This window comes from Nannobrachium achirus, assembly GCF_963921795.1.
Source record: "Nannobrachium achirus genome assembly, chromosome: 12".
Taxonomy (NCBI): Eukaryota; Metazoa; Chordata; class Actinopteri; order Myctophiformes; family Myctophidae; genus Nannobrachium; species Nannobrachium achirus.
Genome location: NC_137832.1, coordinates 28,275,800 through 28,299,586, shown reverse-complemented (window position 1 = coordinate 28,299,586; position 23,787 = coordinate 28,275,800). Strand labels below are relative to the sequence as shown.

At 42.6% G+C, this 23,787-nt stretch overlaps 1 protein-coding gene across 1 annotated transcript in view; it reads left to right on the top strand.

Annotated features, from left to right (window-relative positions):
- The window catches only part of cabin1 (calcineurin binding protein 1), an 83,991-nt gene that overhangs the window by 49,766 nt on the left and 10,438 nt on the right, over positions 1-23,787 (top strand). The window contains 2 exon segments of the mRNA XM_080738004.1: positions 8,622-8,696; positions 21,192-21,468. Of these exon segments, the coding sequence (XP_080594130.1) occupies positions 8,622-8,696; positions 21,192-21,468 (352 nt within the window).

Below are 23,787 nucleotides of genomic sequence, written 5' to 3'. Positions count from 1 at the left end.
CCCCTACCATTGAAATTTAGTTGCTTCTTATTGTTATTTTGTGTATTCAATTCTAATTTTAAACTTGGTTTCAGTAAAAAGGAGCCTCTCAGGTGTAGTATAGTGACTGGGCGTGTTTTTAAATGTTGTATTTCTTCAAAATTGATAGTTTAGCTAATTCAACATAAAAAAGGCGGAACCAGGGCGAGGCAAGGCAGAAAGAGCCTGCTGATTGGTCAGTCAGGGACCAATCAGAAGGCTGACAAAAGGTGAATTGGAAAAGGTTATTTAAACACGATTTGGAACTAGAGAGCTGGGGCCTATTCTATGAAGCTGGATTTGGGGGTTATATTGGCGTGGTAGTGTCACTTTTAACCCTGGGTTTTTAGATTACTACTGAGTTACCAATCAATTCTCTTGGATTCCCGTAGAGCTCAGTGCACAGATTGTGGCAAAACTGTTTCTTTCCCCTTGCAGGTTCTTGTCTGAGAAAATAAGTTATGTCACTTTAATTGAGCCAAGCAAAATATCAAAGCCGTTGTGCTTTTGTATAGACTGTTTTCCTGAGCGCTTCCCTGTAGCAGCCAGTGGTGAAGTGAAATGATTGAAAATGGGAAATACTTTACATGACGATTATTTGTCACACAAATAATTGCGATTAACGATTTAATTGCGTTTTTGTCATTGACAATTACATTTCTGTTTGGCTTTTAGGCTTTTAAGTTGCACATGGTAGATATGACACATATCCTAAATATTCAAAGAAATTACTGACATATTTGACAACTTTATACTTAAAAAATAACATTGATAGTGGAAATAGCCGATCTACAAGCACACAACGCGTCGCGATGCGATGCGTTGTGAGCTTGTAGATCTGCTATTTCCACCGTTTTTGACCTTTTATTTAAATATGAACATTTTTCAACATGGAAACGATTATGACGATTATGAAAAATAATCATGATTATGTCAAAAAAATCACGATTAGATGATTATGTAATAATTGTGACAGCCCTAGCTACTAGTTACTTTACACTACTGTGTACACCGAGGCAATGACAGCGACACCTCTACATTGGAGCGCTCATTAAAACGGTCTATACCCATATCATCTTACAATAGACACTGTTTGAAGCGCTAAAGAATTGTACTTATAGCCGAGTGTAAGGTTGACCCGAGCGGCCCAGGCTCCAAGAACAGTCAGGAATGTCTTTCAGGGTTTTTATTTCTCCAAATTCACTGTGCAGGTTTTACAGGTGTTCACATGGCAGAGCTAATACTATTCCAAAATAACAAATAGAGCAATGAGGAAACATAACAACTTGGCGAGCACTAGTACAACAAACCCAACTGGGCTAAGAGTTCTCTTCTGGAAACACCTGAATCACACCAGGTCCAGTAACTCTCCCTCAGGGATGTTCACAGTGCATTTGCCACATCACACACTTCCTGAGCTGTCCCTGCAGCCTCCATTAAATAGGAGCAGACTGCACCACAAGGAAACAGCCCCAATTAGTAATACTACTTCCAATACTTCCATATATCCATTTCCAACATAACCCCCAGCTAGTAAGTGTAACCTAAGCATACTATATGATGCGTTACCTTAAACTTGGGTGCACTTCAAATGAATAACATTCTAAACACATTAGCCTTCTTTGCAACACCCCTCTCCTCCACAGCACTTGGCACCTTCCCATTAATCAAGGAAGTGCCCCCAGCTGTGAAGGAGAGACACAGGAGACATAACCACACCCCCTTATTACCACCACCCCAAACATTCAATAATCAGGCAAACATTGAAATGCAGTGGATTGCAGTTGAGTGTGTACATTGTCTTCACTCATTGTGTGTACTATACTGTATAGGGCACGGCTGCCCCGTGACATTTCCCCCCCCTTCTGATGACGCCCCCTGTGGCGTCCTCGACCGGAAGTCTGTTGTCCCAACCTAGTCTTGAGTGTGGGCTTGGTCCATAGCTACGAAAGCACTTGCCTTGCCCGTCAGCACGGGAGCTAGCCGGACGGCCCACTGACCAGTTGTCCACTCTTGCCAGCCTCTCAAAAGTTGTGGGAAAATGTTCAATGTCATCTGAGTCCTCCAACCTCATCAGCTCCGGGTCCCCCATTGGCACTGGTGCTGCTGCAGCTCCCGGCGCTGGTTCCGCTGGCCCCACTTCCGGCACTGGTTCGGTTGGCACCGCTCCCGGCACTGGATCCGTTGGCCCTGGTGGGGTCCTTGGCCGCGCCCTGGCTGCCTCCATGTCCAACTGGAGCTGGGTTATTTGATGGTTGATGACATCGAGCCTCTGCTCCTGTCGTTGTCGCTCCTTCTCCTGCTTCCTCTCATTCTCTATTTGAGACTGCATGTATGTCTCAAACATTTTGGCCAGGTTGGCACAAGTTGCCTCCTGCGAAGAGGTGGTGCTCACCATGGTGTGGACTGGTTCTCCACCTGTGGCACTGCTGTCCTCCTCGGAGTGCTCTGCTTGCTGCTGCTGGTTACGTAAATGCAGTTTTGGAGGCATCCTGACCGTCTTTTGCTTTCTTCTGACACCACATGTAAGGTTGACCCGAGCGGCCCAGGCTCCAAGAACAGTCAGGAATGTCTTTCAGGGTTTTTATTTCTCCAAATTCACTGTGCAGGTTTTACAGGTGTTCACATGGCAGAGCTAATACTATTCCAAAATAACAAATAGAGCAATGAGGAAACATAACAACTTGGCGAGCACTAGTACAACAAACCCAACTGGGCTAAGAGTTCTCTTCTGGAAACACCTGAATCACACCAGGTCCAGTAACTCTCCCTCAGGGATGTTCACAGTGCATTTGCCACATCACACACTTCCTGAGCTGTCCCTGCAGCCTCCATTAAATAGGAGCAGACTGCACCACAAGGAAACAGCCCCAATTAGTAATACTACTTCCAATACTTCCATATATCCATTTCCAACATAACCCCCAGCTAGTAAGTGTAACCTAAGCATACTATATGATGCGTTACCTTAAACTTGGGTGCACTTCAAATGAATAACATTCTAAACACATTAGCCTTCTTTGCAACACCCCTCTCCTCCACAGCACTTGGCACCTTCCCATTAATCAAGGAAGTGCCCCCAGCTGTGAAGGAGAGACACAGGAGACATAACCACACCCCCTTATTACCACCACCCCAAACATTCAATAATCAGGCAAACATTGAAATGCAGTGGATTGCAGTTGAGTGTGTACATTGTCTTCACTCATTGTGTGTACTATACTGTATAGGGCACGGCTGCCCCGTGACATTTCCCCCCCCTTCTGATGACGCCCCCTGTGGCGTCCTCGACCGGAAGTCTGTTGTCCCAACCTAGTCTTGAGTGTGGGCTTGGTCCATAGCTACGAAAGCACTTGCCTTGCCCGTCAGCACGGGAGCTAGCCGGACGGCCCACTGACCAGTTGTCCACTCTTGCCAGCCTCTCAAAAGTTGTGGGAAAATGTTCAATGTCATCTGAGTCCTCCAACCTCATCAGCTCCGGGTCCCCCATTGGCACTGGTGCTGCTGCAGCTCCCGGCGCTGGTTCCGCTGGCCCCACTTCCGGCACTGGTTCGGTTGGCACCGCTCCCGGCACTGGATCCGTTGGCCCTGGTGGGGTCCTTGGCCGCGCCCTGGCTGCCTCCATGTCCAACTGGAGCTGGGTTATTTGATGGTTGATGACATCGAGCCTCTGCTCCTGTCGTTGTCGCTCCTTCTCCTGCTTCCTCTCATTCTCTATTTGAGACTGCATGTATGTCTCAAACATTTTGGCCAGGTTGGCACAAGTTGCCTCCTGCGAAGAGGTGGTGCTCACCATGGTGTGGACTGGTTCTCCACCTGTGGCACTGCTGTCCTCCTCGGAGTGCTCTGCTTGCTGCTGCTGGTTACGTAAATGCAGTTTTGGAGGCATCCTGACCGTCTTTTGCTTTCTTCTGACACCACATGTAAGGTTGACCCGAGCGGCCCAGGCTCCAAGAACAGTCAGGAATGTCTTTCAGGGTTTTTATTTCTCCAAATTCACTGTGCAGGTTTTACAGGTGTTCACATGGCAGAGCTAATACTATTCCAAAATAACAAATAGAGCAATGAGGAAACATAACAACTTGGCGAGCACTAGTACAACAAACCCAACTGGGCTAAGAGTTCTCTTCTGGAAACACCTGAATCACACCAGGTCCAGTAACTCTCCCTCAGGGATGTTCACAGTGCATTTGCCACATCACACACTTCCTGAGCTGTCCCTGCAGCCTCCATTAAATAGGAGCAGACTGCACCACAAGGAAACAGCCCCAATTAGTAATACTACTTCCAATACTTCCATATATCCATTTCCAACATAACCCCCAGCTAGTAAGTGTAACCTAAGCATACTATATGATGCGTTACCTTAAACTTGGGTGCACTTCAAATGAATAACATTCTAAACACATTAGCCTTCTTTGCAACACCCCTCTCCTCCACAGCACTTGGCACCTTCCCATTAATCAAGGAAGTGCCCCCAGCTGTGAAGGAGAGACACAGGAGACATAACCACACCCCCTTATTACCACCACCCCAAACATTCAATAATCAGGCAAACATTGAAATGCAGTGGATTGCAGTTGAGTGTGTACATTGTCTTCACTCATTGTGTGTACTATACTGTATAGGGCACGGCTGCCCCGTGACACCGAGGATATGAAATGAATTGCCTAATGGTGCACTTTCTGTGGGCGTGTGTGTTGATGGAGAAAGAGGCCATGATGGAGAGAGAGAGCCTTGAGCATTAATTTACACAGATTGTTTTTGCCAGCAGTCCTTCAATTTAGCTGTATAATAGAAGTTACATAATCTGTGTATTATGTTAAAATTCATAATGTGATGCATTGCTCTTCATTCATAAAGTACACCGCTCTGCATTGAGTTTGTCCATCGCGATTATACAATGCAAACACCTCCCCTTTTATGTGACTACATTTCCCAGAAAATGTGTTTAATTACCGGTCTGTGGGAAATTAACAGTTTCCCTACATTTATCCTAAAACTTACTGTATCACACGCAACACGCAACAATGTGAATGCCACACCAAAAATAGTATGTTGGTTCTAAGTACCTACTTTACTTTCTTAGTAAGTACTGTTACTTACATTCTATTTTTAATTCTGCAGTGTCATACATGCCTGATAAGAGCAGCAGTAAAAGCAGTAAAATTTGGGGAATCCCCTCTTTTTTTATTAAACACCAAACCCCCAATGCAAATCAGGGACTTTCCCTGTCTATCTAAGTTGACAAACGCTACCGTGAAGCAAGCTTACATGTGGTTGTCTCTGCAGCTCATAGTAAGCCACATTAAACTCTGTGCATCAGTGATTACACACATTCACAGAATATCGGATTTGTTCACAAGTGAGTCTAGGTTAGCCTCATTGTGTAGCCTTTTTGAGGATAGCATCAAAAGTATTCTTTTTGGACACATTCTCTGAATGTATCATGACATGGAGTGGCAGTGCTTGTCGTAATTATCATGTGAATTGTGCTCCAGGGGTCGTTTTCTTTGCTTACTCCCTGCTTACTCAACGCCAATATTATTCATAGTATACGTATATTACCGTATTATATTACTCAGTTGTTGGGAGGAGCACTCTTTTATTTCCGTCACAGTCTGCATCGCAGGTCCATCTGATGAATACATTTCAGCAAGATTAGAGTTGTACGTTTATGGCCTATTAACACTTAAACCATCGTCATATTCTTTGGGTTCCTTGGATCATGACTTTCTTTTTCTACTACAGCTTCAGATTTTTCCCAAACTCACACTCTGGAGTTATCATGTAATCAATATATGAATCATTGTGGAATATAAAAAGAAGAGACAAATAGTCGAGACATAAAAAAAAAAGTGGTATGATACCGCTTCTTTATATTCCACTATAATTGGCTTCAAACCTTTGCGGGAGGGGCATATTTTACAGAAATGGCGAGATTGGGGGGTGATTTCAAAAAGCAGTTTCACTTAGACCCATATATACAGGTGGGGTCACAAATGCTAAAAATTGAACTGTTAGTTTTTTAACCGCCACTGTCAAGATTTTGAACAGGTGTATGTCCTCTTGTCCTATTATGTCCTCTGGTGTCAGTCCGAGGTATAAAATCTGTGGATCATGAAGAAATGATGTTATAGCCAATAACTTCCTCCAAAATCCGAAGAACACTGTCCTAGAATGCCTGTATTTTCTCACGCAACCAAATTGCCAGTTGTATTTAAACAGATGGACACACCCTGTCTGTTTTCTTGATGCGTGATATATAGCTATGTACTGTATGTCCCTGCAGGTATGTAGCCTTTGTTAGCAAGAATGAGAGTGTCTAGGAACTGATAAGCAGAACAGTCAATACATTTGGTTCCTACTACTTGGAACCAAATTTCGGTACCCAACCCTAGTGCTAACACCAGACTTGCCTTGACATTGGCAGAGGCTGCTGCTGGAGTTGAACATACAGTAACAGTTTTGAGAGGCAGGAGGCTGAGGAGAACAAGGCCAACTACTGAGGCATTTGAAATACATTCAGTACAGTTCACTTCAGTCTTTATTGCCCCACTAGGGAACAAAACCCACAAGCTAATTAAATGGACAGAATCCAATCCACGGTGCAAGTGCAAGAGCAGGATAAAAGATTGAAATGCATACGTGTTCTCTCTACTTGACATCAGCAACTGAGATATGTACATTCATATTGCTGCATATGCTGCAGATCGAAACTGTCTGCGAGAAAGCTTTGCAACCAGAGTATTCCTGCTATTGTTCATACTGTTGGTGGTTCAAACGGTAATGATAATATGATATAAGACTTCATTATCAGCATGTTGATAACCACTGAGACAAGGGAGTCCTTTCATCCCCTTGCCCTATTTAGCTTCTTTCCTGTGGTAGCTATCACTTTTCCTGTTCTGTACAAGCAGCAACAATGACAGAAAACTTTCTCAGACACACCCTGGAAGATTAGCCATCCCAGATAGGTTTGCGTGGTGGTTTCGTGTCATCAGATCACTTGTGCAATTCATCTTTCTGATTATTTTCCAGTTCTGTCATTTTCACTCTGTATCACATGCTTTATTGCTATATGCAAGTATCATTACAATCTATGGCTGTGTGTCTTGCTGTATCAAAAGATAATGGTCAGGTCAGGCGAACCAAAATCATGTATATATCAATCTGAGGATGCTTGCTGTCGGTGATCTGATGGTCCCTCTCTCTTTCTTTTAAAAATGTGGTCTGTATTTTCCTACATTTTGTCAAGACATTTTCAACATTCAAAACATTCCCCCAAAAGTTTTATTTCATGAATAAGAAATGTTAGGTAATGTCTAGGTAATTTAATAAATAAATCAATCTAAGAAAGCCGATTTCCCAAAAGTTTGGGAACCACTGCTCCAGATCCATCCATACAGACCCATCTCTACATCAACATAGTAATGGAGGCCCCTTCTGCATGTCACATGGCACAGCATGGCCTCACAATGTGTTCATACGACAGCTCTCTGGTGTTACCAAACACTGTCTGGCGATGACACTGCAACAACAACTCCTCCAGCATTTCTGAAAAGCCTCTCTGTCATTTCCTCTATTCTACAAGCCTCCCAATAGGCCTCTCCTTCTGTTCAGAGTTCATCACTTCCACCTTCACCCTATAGAAATGAGAGAATCATGCTACCATTTTAAGGCTGAAACAAGGGGGGGAAATGAGTACTATTTTCTTAAGCTTGGGCAGATACAGGCTTTATGAATAACATTCAAAGAACCTATCACTGATCTGCAGTTACTGACAACAAATGAAACCATGCAAGGCACCAACCTGCTCATAGGGATCAGTTTGGGGTTCACTGCCTTGCTCAAGAACACTTAACAGTCTGCCAGGGGGAGTCGCAGATCGAACCGGGAACCTCTACCCTGTTGCGGTGTAAAGCACAGTTTTTGACCGTACATGTACAGAAAGCCTAACATCTTAATCATATCATATATATATATATATTCTGTCAAACAATAGGGGGGATCCGTATACAGTATCTCTCTCTTCTCTCGCTCGTTCTCTTATCAACTGCCCTCGCTTCCCTCGTTTCTCTTCTGTCTGCATAGAAATGCTACTGACGGAAAAAATTGAATTGGAAACAAATCTGGATGTGTTTGGAAATACGCTCCAAGAGTGATGGAGTGCTCTCTAGTAATTTAGAAATCCAGATCGGTCAGTTCAGTTCGTTGCCATTTGAAAACTCGGAGCAAACAGCAGCTAACTGATTGAATCAGAGCACTGACGTAAAAACCAGAACACTCTGAAATTGGAGCAGATTCTTAGAGCGTATTTCCTGAATGTTCTTTCATTTACAACCATGAAAAGAAAGCAGGATAAACCGAACAGTGATTTGTTCTGCCTGTCTCTCTATTGCCACGCAACAATCAGCGCTGTCCATGTGGAGGTAGTTACAGTAAATTCAATAGAATGAAATGCACAGAAAATGTTTGATCATTATGTAACAGACACATCATTGTTTTTACAGTATATACTCCCTGCTTTCATTTACAAACCTCATAATCTAATTATGTAATAATAATAATAATAATAATAATAATGCTGTTCTCTCTCTCAGGTTGACGAGGACGTAGCTTTGGACCAAGCTGTGAAATTCTGTCAGATACAGTTGGCCACATCTGCCCAAAGACAGGTAAAACACTGGAGCCCCCCACCACACTTTTTAAATCTTTCTTTGCCCTTTCTCACATAGAGCAGAATCATGACTCACTCAAATATACTCGCAGCACACCCCTCATGTTATGTCACCACCATACAGTAGGTTTCTTCCCTGTTTTTGCATTTATTTCATGCTAAATGCCACTATCTTCCACATGTACCCATTATTACCAGCCTCCTCAAACTCCTTTCACAACACCATGATCTATGGCTTTTTCCCCTCTCCCATTCTTGTGTGGCCGTTTCCCTCTCTACAGACAATACAGTGGCCATCTAAAATGGCTGATCTACACTCTCACAAGACGTTGCAAGTGTGACACATTGTGAGCTTGTACATCTCGGACATTATTTTGTGAGACCCCTCAGGCATTACCATGTACAGTACATTGCACTGCAGCTGCACCCAGAGATACTTTGAAACCAGCTATTGCAGGGGTCTTCAACAGGGGGTCCGGGACCCCTAGGGGGTCCTCAGAGTTACTACAGGGGGGCTGCCAAATCTTTGTGTGATAGGATCATTCTTTTAAATGAACGACTTGAACCCTCACATCCCTATTCTGAAGAGAACTTTGGCCGAAAATAGCAGCGCGAGGCGTTGAGAGCTTGTAGATCTGCTATTTTCAGCAAATATGTTTGTTGTAGAGAAAAAAAAGAGCAGACCAAGTACTGAGTGATACAAAGTATCGACAATGTAAGTGGTTAAATGTCTGAAAAAACACTAACATGAATCCATCATAGACTGACAAGAGTGCTGTCAAACAAGTCTACGAATCTATCTATGAAATCGATGAAAGTCTGCAACACAATTGGGTCCCTGCTTCCTCTCTCTCTCAGCTAAGGGGTCTTTGGCATGAAAACGTTGAAGACCCCTGATCTATTGAAATGCAACGTGAGATGCTAAACGCATAGAAAGCAGTCTGCTCTGCACTCCCTGTGAAGTAGGGTGCGGAGTAGTCAATACATCATCCCCATCCAAGTCATCACCATGGTAACAGGACTGAGGGGTATTCAAAAACAAAACCATTTGCTACACTGGATCTTTAAAGCTATACTGTGTAAGTTGCTAAACTAGTGGTCAGTAGCGGTATTGCTTTTTTCATCCGTTTTTCGCCCGGTGTCGCCGCGGACCACCGGAGCGGGGCCGCAAACCACCGCCGCAAACCACCGCGACCGATACGAATCCGTAGAGGGGTAGAACGTAATTTTCTGGCCAGGATTTGGGGAGTAAGAGGCAAGAATCCTTCACCATCGTAAACACTGTAGCTGAGGGTACACGCTGTGATTGGCCAGTAGTGTATCATGTGTGTATGATCCGCGATGTGATTGGCCAACGTATACACAACGTATACAGAATGATGATGCAGATGACGTAATTTTGCCGCAAAATCCGGACCCCAGCCATGATCATAGAAAACATATTTACAGAAGGCTTTAGGGGCTGAAATTAACGGAGTGGGTGTTCTAAAACTTTAGCGATTTAATAGTTAGGACAACTTTAAGATTTGTTTTATAAAAAAAGTTACATAGCATAACTTTGTTTTTTTTTTGTTTTTTTTCTTTTGTTTTTTTGAGCGGTGCTCCTGGAAGGAGCTAAGCTCCAACATCTGTCTTTGTCCGGGCCCCAAAAACTTTCCCGGCTGGTTACATGTCTCCATTCCGACACTAACCCTATCCCTTACCCTAACCCTAAACTTAACCTCTATGGAAGTGTTGCCACTCCGACAATAAGAAGTCAATGTCGGAATGGAGAGAGCCCCCCGTCCCGGCTCTGAAGCGTGCCATACAGCTGGCCTACTTCTTGGTACAAATGGCTCAAAGTTTGTTGTACGCTATAGGGTCATCCAACTTTTGCAGACGGATAGCTCAGATTTTTGCATATGTTCTCAGCTGCTTCCCCTGCCATTACTGTACTTGCACAGTATACAGTTGTTCATTCAATGTGAATGAGAAGCTGTGTCTCTGTTCCTGAGATACAGTATGGCCAATAATGTAAGGTCCACACCAAATTGAGCCAATTTTTAATCATCTCTTTTGGGCAGCCTATTCCAAGCTAGTTTCATGTAATGTAAGTCTGCCCATTTTGTATTACAGACATACTGTACATGCATACAGATAGGACTGATTACAACGCCCTGCCACACAAGCACTGGCAGGGCAACAATAACCAGCAGCTATAGGCTATAGCATCACTGGTTGATTCAGTGTTGGTTTCCATTACCATGACTATGGTTTCAGATGGGATTAGGAAAGTAACATCTGGCGCTTACCTGCTCTGACCAACCCAACACGTAGCAAGTTCTGAATATCTATTCCGCTTTTTTCTTATTTTCTCTCTTTTTTCTGTACTAATTTTTATCTTATTTCTTGTTTTATCGAATCTGGTGTGCAACCGTCCTGGGGATTGAGGGTGGGGGGAGGGGGGATAGGGGTCGGGTTTTGGTCTCTCTTATAATGATGTACTCAGATATCTACATGTGATGATGCTTTTTTATTGAGATTGTCTACCTGCCTCTGGGCTATTCTATGTGAAAATATAATAAAAAGATTTGAAAAGGAAAGTAACATCCAGGAAAAGCCTCACTAATGCACTCCGACTGAGTGTCAGCGTTGTCCATGGCAGTCTAGATGGTCCTTTTAGATTGCTCAATGACTCGTGAACAAAATGTATTTAATTACACAATTCATTACACATAGAGCTGACATCTATTTGGAGACGGTCTGCATCTTTGTTTAGATTTGTATCTGAGGGGTTTGTCTACTTTGTGGAGTGGTCCCCTCCATTCCACAGTTTGCCTTATTTGGGTGGTGTTGGCAATAGAGGTCCTATGGAGGCCCACTGGTTCAGCAGACTTACTAACAGACATGAGTCTTCAAATAGTATTCACAAACAATTGAAGATGTTGGTTGTAACTTTGTTCTAATGCCATACGGGTGGTGGGGTATAGAGTAGGGATGGTCCGATCAGGTTTTTTGGAACCGATCAGCGAGCACCGATCACAAAAGTTTGATCACCCGATACCGATCAATCACCGATCCGATCAAGTTATTATTTATATTTTCTAAATGTTAATCTTTTAACTTTAATTCATTCATTCACTCATGAATTCATTTATATATTTGCTTTATAGTTATTTACCAGCATTACTATGTATTTATTATCATAGCAGTAACTAATTATTCCTTCAGCACTGTGGAAATCAATACCCCAAAATGGCCTCAAGTGGGCATACTGAACGGCTGGTTACCTTTTGATCTAAACCACCGATTATCGCCGATCACGTTTTGATCGGCCCGATCCGATCCATTGCCGATTGATCGGTAACATCTCTAGTATAGAGGGTATGCGGGTTTGCGTGTGACATCATCATCATACCCAGAAGTTATGTGTGAACGCCTAGTGAGTGGCAAAAAACGACTTTCTGGCCTTGACAGCCCATACATCAAAACAGAAAAGGCCTATCAGGTTGCATTAAACGACGTTAAACTCACTTTGCCACTCACTTGGCCACTCGATTTGCCATTCACTTTATGCATGCGTATACCCTCCTCTATACCATATAGGAAAACCCAAAACATGCCAGAAAGCTTTGGAAACAAATATGAACTATAACACTACCAATACTGCCCTGTGCTGAACTCCACTACTTTGTTTAGCAGTGAAGAGTTATGTGCCATTTCTGTTGGACACACATCAGCTGTGGAGCTCTGAATAATCGCATGCATGGATATCCAGCTATTATTAGCTCCGCTTGTGGTGGGGCTCGGAGGATGCCTACTGTATGTTGATTGGTCCACCCCTCCATTCATCACTTTGGTCCCAAGCAGTTATGTCAATAACAACAAAATTGCTGTGTAATGTACTGAGGATGACCTCTACAGGCTTTGGCGCCCCCATGGCCTTTCCTCTAGTACCTTCCTTAGGCCAAATGTTGTACTTGTAAACACATCTCAAACTCGAATGGCTGGATTGCAGGATGAATACTATTGATTTTGGTTGCCCTATGACCTTTCCTGTAGTGCCACAGGCAAATCGCCAAAAATCGCCATTTTGGGGGGGGCTGAGGAAGCCAGATTGCCAAACGTCGCCTTGCTGATCATTTTCTGATTTTTTTGGTATTTTTTTTTTACATTTTTAGAGCAAAAACTGACCTTTCTAGGTTCATATAAGCTTAAGCAATGATTTTGCGATGGAAATGACGTCATCGCCGGAAACCGGAAATCGAGCGTTTCTCCAAAGTAAACAACCATATTTTTTTTACATTGGAAGCCATTACAGCAACTCCACTCTATCTCAGCATCAAAACGTCGGATTTTGATCCGGTTTGAAGTGTCTGTGCGTCTATTGCGCATCTAAGGCACATAGTCGCTAAGTTTTTTAGACCATCAAGCGCACGTATGGCGTGCACGGGTCCCGCGCTGTTCCATGCTAACGCTAATGCTAAGTGGATGGACTGGTTGCTAATTTGAGGCCTTCTAGCAATCGCCAGAGACCTTAATCGTTGGCGACATCTAGTGTACACTATATAGACTACAGCCTACCAAAATGTCATGCATATGAGGGAGATCTACTGTGACTCTGAAAAATTAATAATATTCCTGGCAGTATAGGCGCACAAGCATATTGTAAATGGCTGTGAGTGAGTTAAGCCAAATCTTCCAGTCTGAGCATCACAATGTGTAGGGCTTGCTAACGGGACTTTTAGATTTAGGGCCCCATCTTTCACCCGTTCCGCTGTGTTCACAGAACGCGGTGCCGAAAATCGGGCAGACTAAGATTTACGCAACGCTCAACACGGCGACTGGGTTGCTACCGCTCGCTCGGCGGTGTCTCGCGTGGATCAAGGTCGCCTGAGATGGCGCGCCTCCGGCGTCATCACCGAAAACAAGCGCTCCTTTACAAGAGCCTGCCGGACCCATGTTGCTGTTTTGAAACATGCTGTAAAATGGGACGAAACACATATCTAAATTCCACTTATATCTGTTTGTACATCTGTTCACTCATATCTCGAGAACCAGCCACCTTCATATTAGGCATGAGTATTGTTCATTCCCCAATTAAGTGCAGTGTAAACAATGATATAAAAATAAATAAAGACGTGACACAAATTACGGGTATGAGAGTAATGACCAATGGCCTGTACTAATGTCATAGTACTGTATAGTGCCCGCTGACAATGGGTACTGTTACCAATGCTAGTATTTAGGCTCAGTTCCGTTAAGTGTAGCACAGCCTTTCCAGAACAATAGCAGCATCCTGACCTTAATGGAACACAACCTTAATTAGCATCATTTGTAACACATGCACAGGATGTAACATTGCCCTACTATTTATGCCAATATGGCTGCCATGAAAAACGTCTATTCCTCATTCTGTCCTTTAAATCCTAAAGGACTCTCACTTCCATCCCCTCTTTATGGGGTACATTTGTGTAAAGACTTCTCACATCCTTGGTGCATAAAATATATATGACTCTGACACATCTCCACTGGACTTAAACTTATTCAAATGAATCAGGTTGAACCTTCAAATAGGATAAACTTCTTAATACTACAGAGTCCTTAATTTTAAATCCAGTGAACTATAAGATGGGTTCAGTCAGTGGCACAATATCAGCCACAATATAATCACTTCCCCAAAGGTAGAACCCGATTCCATGTTCCGGTTCATTTTCCCAGACCTTTGTTTGATTGGCTCCTTATATGTGTTTATGGTTAAAGGTGATACACCATGCATTTAAAACGTATTTATGTCATATTGTTTATGTCCCAAAAACGTTTTTCAAAAGGTTTAAGGCTAAATTACCACTCCTGAATAGAGAGCCTCTCTCATTTTGAATGGCTCTCAGAGCATTTTCAGCTGCAGTACCACCTTTGGCCTGAACTGCGCCACCCCCCCCCCCCCAAAAATCTTTTTCAAAAACGGCCGTCGATGGCAGCAAATCTGGACAGCCTGTTTTGAGAACCCGTGGGATGCTTTTAACCTCCGCCTTCCCAAAACCAGAGAAAGACACAACGGTCAGAAATGGGACTTTGTGAGGATAGAAGGTGCTAGTGGGACCCCCAAAAAAGGTTTTAAAATAGGAAAAGTGAAATTTCATGGCGTATCACCTTTAAAATTTGCTGCCAAGCCATTCAAATAATGCTATGGAAATATGAACAGGAACAGGAAATGAGTGTGCCACCTAGGAATGGGACGATAATCGTTATTATCATTATTTTAATTAAGTGTAAAATTGTCCTCCGTCATTCACTGGGATAAATTGGCTTTTGTTGAGCTGCAAATTCAGTACCACTTAAACCATCTATAGAGGGTATGCGCGTGACATCATTATCATACCCAGAAGTTATGCGGGAACGCCTACTGAGTGGCAAAAAAACGACTTTCTGGCCTTGACAGCCCTTACATCCAAACAAAAAAGTCCTATCTGATTGCATTAAATGAAGTTAAACGATGTTAAACTCACTTTGCCACTCGATTTGCCCTTATTTCACAAATCGATTTGCCAAAAATATCCCAGCCCACAGCCCTCCACTGAGAAAAAATCGAACCTCTGTTCGAAGTGGAGCTGTGTGTGTGTGTGTGTGTGTGTGTGTGTGTGTGTGTGTGTGTGTGTGTGTGTGTGTGTGTGTGTGTGTGTGTGTGTGTGTGTGTGTGTGTGTGTGTGTGTGTGTGTGTGTGTGTGTGTGTGTGTGTGTGTGTGCAGGCTAGACTCAACAGCACCTCTCTGGTCACCCAGGGTTACTACATACAGGCTACATACAGACCCACCCACCCACATACCCACCCACATACCTACACACACGGCCACGTATAGGGAGCTTGTGTTCCACACAGCTCCAAAAAAAGCTATTTTTGAGTGAGGACCAATTATATGAACATAGGTTGAAAAGTGGTGGAGTGCCGCTTTAACAAAGGAGGCGTTTTAAGTTTTAAGCAGAATCATAATATGAAAAACTATGATCCTGCAGGATACAAACCCTTTTATAATGACATACTGTATAAGGTCAAGTACTAGAATACTTAAATTACTGATCTGCGAGTGACCAGTCATTTAAGTATTCTAGTACTTGACCTTATACAGTATGTCATTATAAAAGGGTTTGTAATGTGGTATGATTGCTTTATGAGTGCTTAGAAATGTAATTATACAGTGTTATAAGCCGACCAAAATGCATTTATACATGACCATATAAAAGTAAGCCTTGCCGAGCCATGAGGCCCGTAGGGCAGGAGCCTAGCTCCAAATTCTGTAGCGTGAGGCAGCTTGATGTACAAGTACACCCACTGGACATGACGCTAGAATGTTGCAGGGACTTAGCCCCAATCCAGCGCTTGATGCTGAGTGCCAAGCAGAGAGGCACTGGGTCCCATTTATGGTATGGTTTGGTCTTTGGTATGACCCGACCGGGGTTCGAACCCTGACCTTCCAGTCTAAGGGCGGACACTCTAACCACAAGGCCACTGACTGTATAAGACATTATGCAGTCATGTTCTAATCTAGATAGATAGATAGACACTCACAAACATAATACATACATACACCACATACAAAATATAAAAGAAAAACATATTGATTGTCCACAGTGTGTTTTTTACGGATACAATGTTCTCCAACGCAACTGCCATGCCTTCTCTATGAATTTTGCTAGAACAAAAACGTCCTTATTGAACAACCAGCATAACATAGAACATTCAGACATTCAAAACAAATCTGGATTTTTGGCTTGCATTTTTTCAAATAAAGAATTTTTTAAGTCATGGTAGAGTGGACAGTAAAAAACCTCCACAACTCCCAAATCACAAAGAGCACACAAACGTGTATAAAATGCTCTATATGTGTTATGTTTATTGTTACAAAGCATTATGAATCTAATCATTATAACTATAATATACAGCATTATAAGTAGATTTCTTTTTTTTATGCCAGGTGCATGAATGGGACTTTGGACTTGGTGAACTTGACTAAGTGTTCGGAGCATGTCTAGCAAGCTAGCACATTCCAGGTTCATCTGCAAACCGAATAGGGACTTTATTGCCGGATATAATTAGGTCACTGCCATTGTGACTGTATACATATTATAATTAATCATATTCATGTGGTCATATTCGTGTTCCATTATGGTCCCTGTTATACTTTAGATTATATAATTCTACATATTAGTTTCATATGTTTATGAAGTCCATCTAATGGCTCGTGTCTGTTTGTGCTTCAGGTGCTTTTTATGAGATGAGCTACTGTATATGTAAGTGACTCATCCAGGGGTCTTGGAGTGCTAACTGCTAAGATATGAAAAAGAAAAGTCTCTATATGTGCAGTCCTGTGTTATAAACTCAATAAAGACTTACTTATTTCAACTTCAAGTCCCCACAACTGTACAAATATTGTGATAGCGACCCCACTTCGGGTAAGGAAGAACGGTGCACTGCAGCTGCCAATGTAATCCCAATGAGAGGCATCGTGAAATATCATAATTTCAGTGGTTGACTACTGAGGCCGTAGCGATTTTTATTGTGTTCTAATAAAGTATCCCATGAGTTTAATTTAGCCTTTTTAAAGTGGCATATCTGTCATCTTGATACACTACCTACAATATACTTTAATATACTTCATCAGTGAGTCAAAAGTGCTAGCATTGGAAATCTTAAGTTTAAGTGGTCGCATGGTACACACGTCATGGACGCATCCCTTGAGGTTTTTAATACCCAGATACGCTTGTCTCTCATGTATAAGTAGGCTGTTTATTTTTGGGACATTTGGCATATTGCTTCTTCCAAACGGAGTATTGCAGGTTATTTTTGGTTAATACTAACCTGGAGAATTCACTCTGTAGTTGAAAAGGTGGGGATCTTCAAAGTCGGCGCTCATAAACGCACAGCAGTAAAGACAGTGATGTCACTGAAAATCGACAGGTTTTCTGTCTGCTGTTTCCCCTCTTCTCTGTTAACATTATGGGTAATCCATTCAAGTGGCAAATTAAACGTGACACACATCATGTATTTAGAAAACAAGAAGATATGTTGGCAGGTTCATGCCATATATTTGAAAACATATTTTTATTTAAATCAATATAGTCTTCACCGTGCACCGTTCTCCCTTACCCGAAGCGGGCCGCTGTTTCAATTGTGGGCATGAATTTGTAGGCGCCCGTGTGTCTCTATAGTACTTAGCCGCAAAATCAGCACTGGTGTTGTGCTACGCTGTGTTCCTTTTCATTTATTCATGTTTCTTGCTTCCTATATCAGCAAGGCATGACAATTGATATACGTGAATGTAGCCTAGGCTATGTGGCAAGGAGTGTCGTCTTTAACCTGCTCTCCTGTCCTCTGAAGCCTGATTTATGCTTCGGCGACAAAGCGGTGTGTGATGTCGTGAGAAGAATGTGACACGTCAACACTTTTTCAGGACGAAAATACATTTTTGTGCTTGACACATCTGGAGTCTCGTCTAAAACCACACTGTAGTGTCACTCACTGAATTGGCAGGCTTAGCCCTGTTGGAATATTGAGCTTCTCTTATGGACGAATATGGTGATTTAACATCACAAAGGAGCTCCTGTCATCAGTCTTGTTTAGGGAGGCAATTTAATTAAAATGTTAGCTCGGCCTGCCTTTCCTATTGTGTTTGAAAGATGACCATAGCCTCGGATGACATCCATAGCTGCGATAAGCTGATTTAAAGCCCCATCTCAGTAATTGCAGAGAAGCACCATTGTTTGATACACGGTTGGGGTAGGCTGCCAGCAGCCCACTATATTATCGCACGGTGAACACCTGAGGAACCCGCGGCGTGACTGCATGAAATCTACTGCTATGTTTTCAGGTATAGTGTTTCCTGGGGCACTGGCTCGCATTTGTCTTGTGTATGTTTAATTAATGACAATGTGAATCACCAGGGGTAGTGTTGTTTGTGTATAATTCTATGTGCACGATGGTATCTGCTAGACTGGGACGCCTGGGTGTAGTTGAGGAGATCAATTGCCGTCTGAGGATTTTGGAGGGCAGCTGTGTGTTTTTTTCAACGCATGTAGGTCTACCATGTGATTTGTCGGCAGCCTCATGATACAAGCTCTACCCAGTGGTGGAAAGTAACTAAGTACATTTACTCAAGTACTGTAAGTGCAATTTTGTATTCGTACTTTACTTGAGCATTTCCGATTTCCAATACTTTTACTTCTGCTCCAGTCTCCAGTACATCTCAGGGGCAAATATTATACTTTTACTACACTACAAACATTTGAAAACTTGAGTTACTAGTTACTTTGTAGATTATTATTACATACATGCATTAACTTAACCACTTCAACCCTAAACATTTTGGCCAGATTGGCAGCAGATCTCACAAATGTCTCACAAATGTGCGACGCATTGTTAACTTATAGATCTGCTATTTTCAAAAGATATTTGTACATAAAAAAACTGGACATTTGGACATTCTGCGTACTGAGTACTTTTACTTTTGGTACTTTAAGTATATTTTGATTCCAATACTTTTGTACTTTTACTCAAGTAAATTTTGAATTCTGGACTTTTACTTGTAACAGAGTATTTCTACACTGCAGTATTAATACATTTACTCAAGTAAAACATTTGAGTACTTTTTCCAACACTGCTCAGAGCATGACTGAAGAGAGATTCGTGTTACTTGTAAATTACGTGGTGATAGTTTTAAAACGAAACTGTCGCACCCTTTGATAGTCAATTTTGATGTTTTGGGCATGAATCCGGTATGCAAGAATCCATATTGGATATTGTCACATGCTCTGGACAGTGATTGGATCAGTCTGCATATGATCACTGTCAAGGCAGAAACCTTGTGTGTCCATTTGAATCTTTTTATGCCTTTTCATAAAGTATTGCCCTGTTTTAACTCATCTGCTGCCATTTAACAACACCTTCGTACTCCCACCTGCCATAAGTCTCCATAGACTTCCATGTAATTCATAGTGCACGGATCATGCACACCCATGCCTAGATCATGCACCACGTGTGTCCACATTGCTCACAGCTTTCAAACAAAAAAATCCGAATGGAAATCCGTTCAGGCATTCATGAGATAACAGCCATTATGTTTTCCTAAAATGTAAACAAAGATGGCTGCCATGCTTGAAAGATGGGGTTGCTATGGGGGTTAAACATGCGATTTCGCGATTGCTATCATGCCTACAACATTTTTTGGGGTCAAAATAAAAAAAAAAAATGTTTTTTTTTTTTTTTCGGGATTTACGGGCTTGGCAGGGAGGTACAATGGGATTTTTACAGGATTTTCGGGCTTGGCAGCAAATGAGTTAATGCCCTAGGCCTACTTGTATATTGTATGATGACGGTGTCGCTCAAAGATACAGAGAATAGCTGATCTACAAGCTCACGTTGCGTCGTTTGTTAAACGGGTGTGGTGATCAGCCAAATTAACGAACATTTCATCCACTGACGACTCGCATTAACTCACCACCAGTACAGAATCCAAGGCTCGTCCTGGATGATCGTCAAAAGACAGGAGTGGAAGTATGAGACAAGTCTGGTAAGTTGGCTTGAGCTGTCAGTGGATGAAAAATGTCTGTTATTTTTGGCTTTTATAAATATTTAACCAATGAAAATCATTTTTAAAAGCTTGTGACTAAATAACTACATTGGATCCATTGGAACCCTGGTTCTTTTTTCTATTTCCTGAAAAGTAACATTGTCCAAACGTCCAAAACCAAATACAGTATATACTGTAAGTTTCATTGCCATGTTTCTGCATTGGGATTGGGATATGGATATGCTATGGTCCACTAGGTGCTGGGATAAGGGAAATTCATTTTTCCCTCATTTATATAGTTTAATCTTACAGTATGTACATATGGCCAGTTTTGATGTGTTTAACAGAATATGTCATGCTGTCCATTTCAACACCGCTTCCGTTTAGAGGATAAAACTGTGGAGAAAGTGTATTCATTGCCCGTGCTCCTCTGCGTTGCCATGGCAGCGACCGTGGGAGCAGGGCGGCTGTTGTCATAGGTTGTTTGTGTGGCTCTTTGTGTTTTCATGAGTGGTCCTCAAAAGACACCTAAGAAAGTAGCAGCGCGCTCTTGGAGTTGTCATCATCAAAACCGGCCCACACGGAGACACAGGGTCCAGAGCACACAAAGTGAGCCTCTTGATCCCCCAGGGAAGTCCTCGGAAACATTGTATAAGATATCCTAGCCTCCCAGTGTGGACAGCATTGCATAATAGGTGTTGTTCAGTATTGTCTGAAAAAAAAAAAAAAGTGCAGCGGTATCGACTGTGACTCATCCTGTTTCCATGGCTCTGAATCCTGCACAATTATGACTCTGCCTCCAGGGAAGAGGTTGTGCCGTTCTCAGCATTGTACCTGTACGGGGGGGTGGTTGGTTGGGGAGGCGGGGGGTCCATCGGTACTGCAGATGGATAACCACCAAGGTCAGTCTCACACTTCATTACCGCCGCCACTTTCCTCTGTGTCCGCAGTCTGCCGGCGATGCCCCGACCACACCTAAGTACGCCAAGGACCACCGTGATATTTTCTTCCCTGCCTCGTTGCCGACGCCGGTCCTGCTCAGCCACGGCTCCTGCCACCACCCGCTGTCCGCCGCCCCGGACGGCCAGCCTGCCAAAGTACCGTCGTACGAACCCCCCGGCAAGGTGCACAGACCTTTGGCCTCCTCTGTCTTCCAGCACGAGCAGCCACAGCACAGAAGAACGGCCTGTCACCCGGCTGCAGCCATGGCCTTCCTACCACACACAGGTCAGTAGCCTCCCTTTAATCACCTCTGCTATCGGAGGAGTTGCTCGGTCACTATACCATGTCTCCTCTAATGGTGTGAGCCTGCACTTTAATGTCACTCTTTACATTGGGATACTTGTTTTAGAAGGCAAATACTATCTTTGTATGGACTGACTCATAATCTTGAACTGAAGGGGGGTGTGTGTGTGTGTGTGTGTGTGTGTGTGTGTGTGTGTGTGTGTGTGTGTGTGTGTGTGTGTGTGTGTGTGTGTGTGTGTGTGTGTGTGTGTGTGTGTGTGTGTGTGTGTGTGTGTGTGTGTGTGTGTGTGTGTGTGTGTGTGTGTGTGTGTGTGTGTGTGTGTGTGTCGTGGAACAATCCTTGAGGGTGTTGGTGCAGCTGTGATATATATCCTTTGCATAGTCATGGTCTGACCAGCAGGTGGCACACTTGGCCTTTCCCAGCTGAATGTTACATAATCTCTGACCTGCTTTATTTTGCCTATTGAGCTTTCTTTGTCTGGCTCCTAATTAAGTTACAATAATGTCTTGGTAAGATTGTGACCTTTTTTTTGTATTATTATTTTTTTTCTTTTTTGCATTTGAGGTCTATATGAAATCCCAGAACTGTTTACAATAAGTGGTTTATAAACTTGTGAATGTTCTGTTGCTGATGATGCATTTGCATTTCATCCATCTTCTAGCACCACCTACTTGAACCTGGGGTCAATGACGTAGGTCTGAAATGACAGAGATAAAGTGAACCTCCAATATGCTTATAGGACATAATTACAGCAAAGATAAACTCATAACTTTGTTTGCAGCCAGATCTAATTTAGTCTCTGCCAGGCAAATGCTGAGTTTGCTGTAGCTGTTGGTAGTCGGCCGTTCATACAGGCAGCTGTTTTGTGCCTGTTCTCACATGTACTTTCCAGGTTTAGTGTTATCCCCTGGAATGTCTCAGACACAACTTTTAGTCTTGGGTTACGTCAAGGCCCCTGACCTTTTCTTAAAGGAAGCTACAGGAAAGCCATCAATCTTATTAATAGTGCATTATGTACTTTTACAGCAATCTCATGATGGTGGTGGAGAGGTCACAAACTCTACAATGCTTTTCAGGAGATTATTTTATACGACTGTTACGCAAAGAAATAAACAAACAATAACTAAATAAACAAAATTAATCTGTGTCTGTAATTGTACTAAAAACATATGCATTAAATATGTTAATTTAAATCATTAAATAAAAGGTTACAAATACAGAACTACCGGTATTTAATTCTTCAAGATTATCGTAATTCAAATAATTCTCACAAAATAATTCTGTCTGTCTGTGAGAAGTATTTGAACTATGAGAAGCTTGAAGACATGTGCGTACCTGCCAACACTCCCTTTTTTGGAGCACTTAAGGGTTCATGGTTCCCAACTTCACAGGGTGATGAAATTCCTGGAAAAGTATTTTGGCTATGCATTGTTTTGGACTATTTCTAACATTACATGAAATATGTAACATAATAAAGTAGTCTTAGTAGGTGAAGTACTACGACATGATTCATGATTCTGAATCCATCGCAAGCATTTGTTTTGCATGAAAAACATTCCTTGGGTTAACTTTCGGCAGCCTAAAACTGTGAAAAGTGGAAAAAAAGTGATGACTTTTCACAGTTCTGGGGGGCCGAAATCTAGCCCAAGGAATGTTTTTCATGCAAAACAAATGCTTGTAATGGATTCAGAATCATGAAGAATCCCTAGTTTGACCTCTCACATGCTACTTAAAGCAGACTTTTTTTCTCTTTTTAAATATTTCTAGTGGAGTCGATGGGACAGTGAATATACAAATGGCCATAACTTTTTTTCCGCGACTTTTCCAGCAGAGCAGGCCTCTCATTCTGTGGACCTTAATGACCAAACTAATAGAGAAAACAGAAATAAAAACTAAGGCAGAAAATCACAGGTCCCCTCCCATTTTGGTGACTGGGTCCCCGGCTACTACCTCCACGGTGTGTATCAAAACAGCAACCCGGTATCGCCAGTGGAAGCTTGTGATTGGCTGAACCGGAGGTAGGGAGCGCTCCGTTGTGTTCGTCTGGACCACGCGGAGGTGACGAAATTCGGGGGGATGAAGATTTACTATTCTGCCCATAACGGCAGACAGCACATAAGCCGGTAATGGAGCTGAGTCGGCTCATGCGACCGTCACAGACTCGCAACGCTCGACTATGCGATGTTTCATAACATATATAATCATAAACATTCTATATTTATAAGGTCAAGTATTATACTTAATAATTGGGACTAATTAAGAACCATTATCATAGTTATAATAGGCCTACATTTACAGTA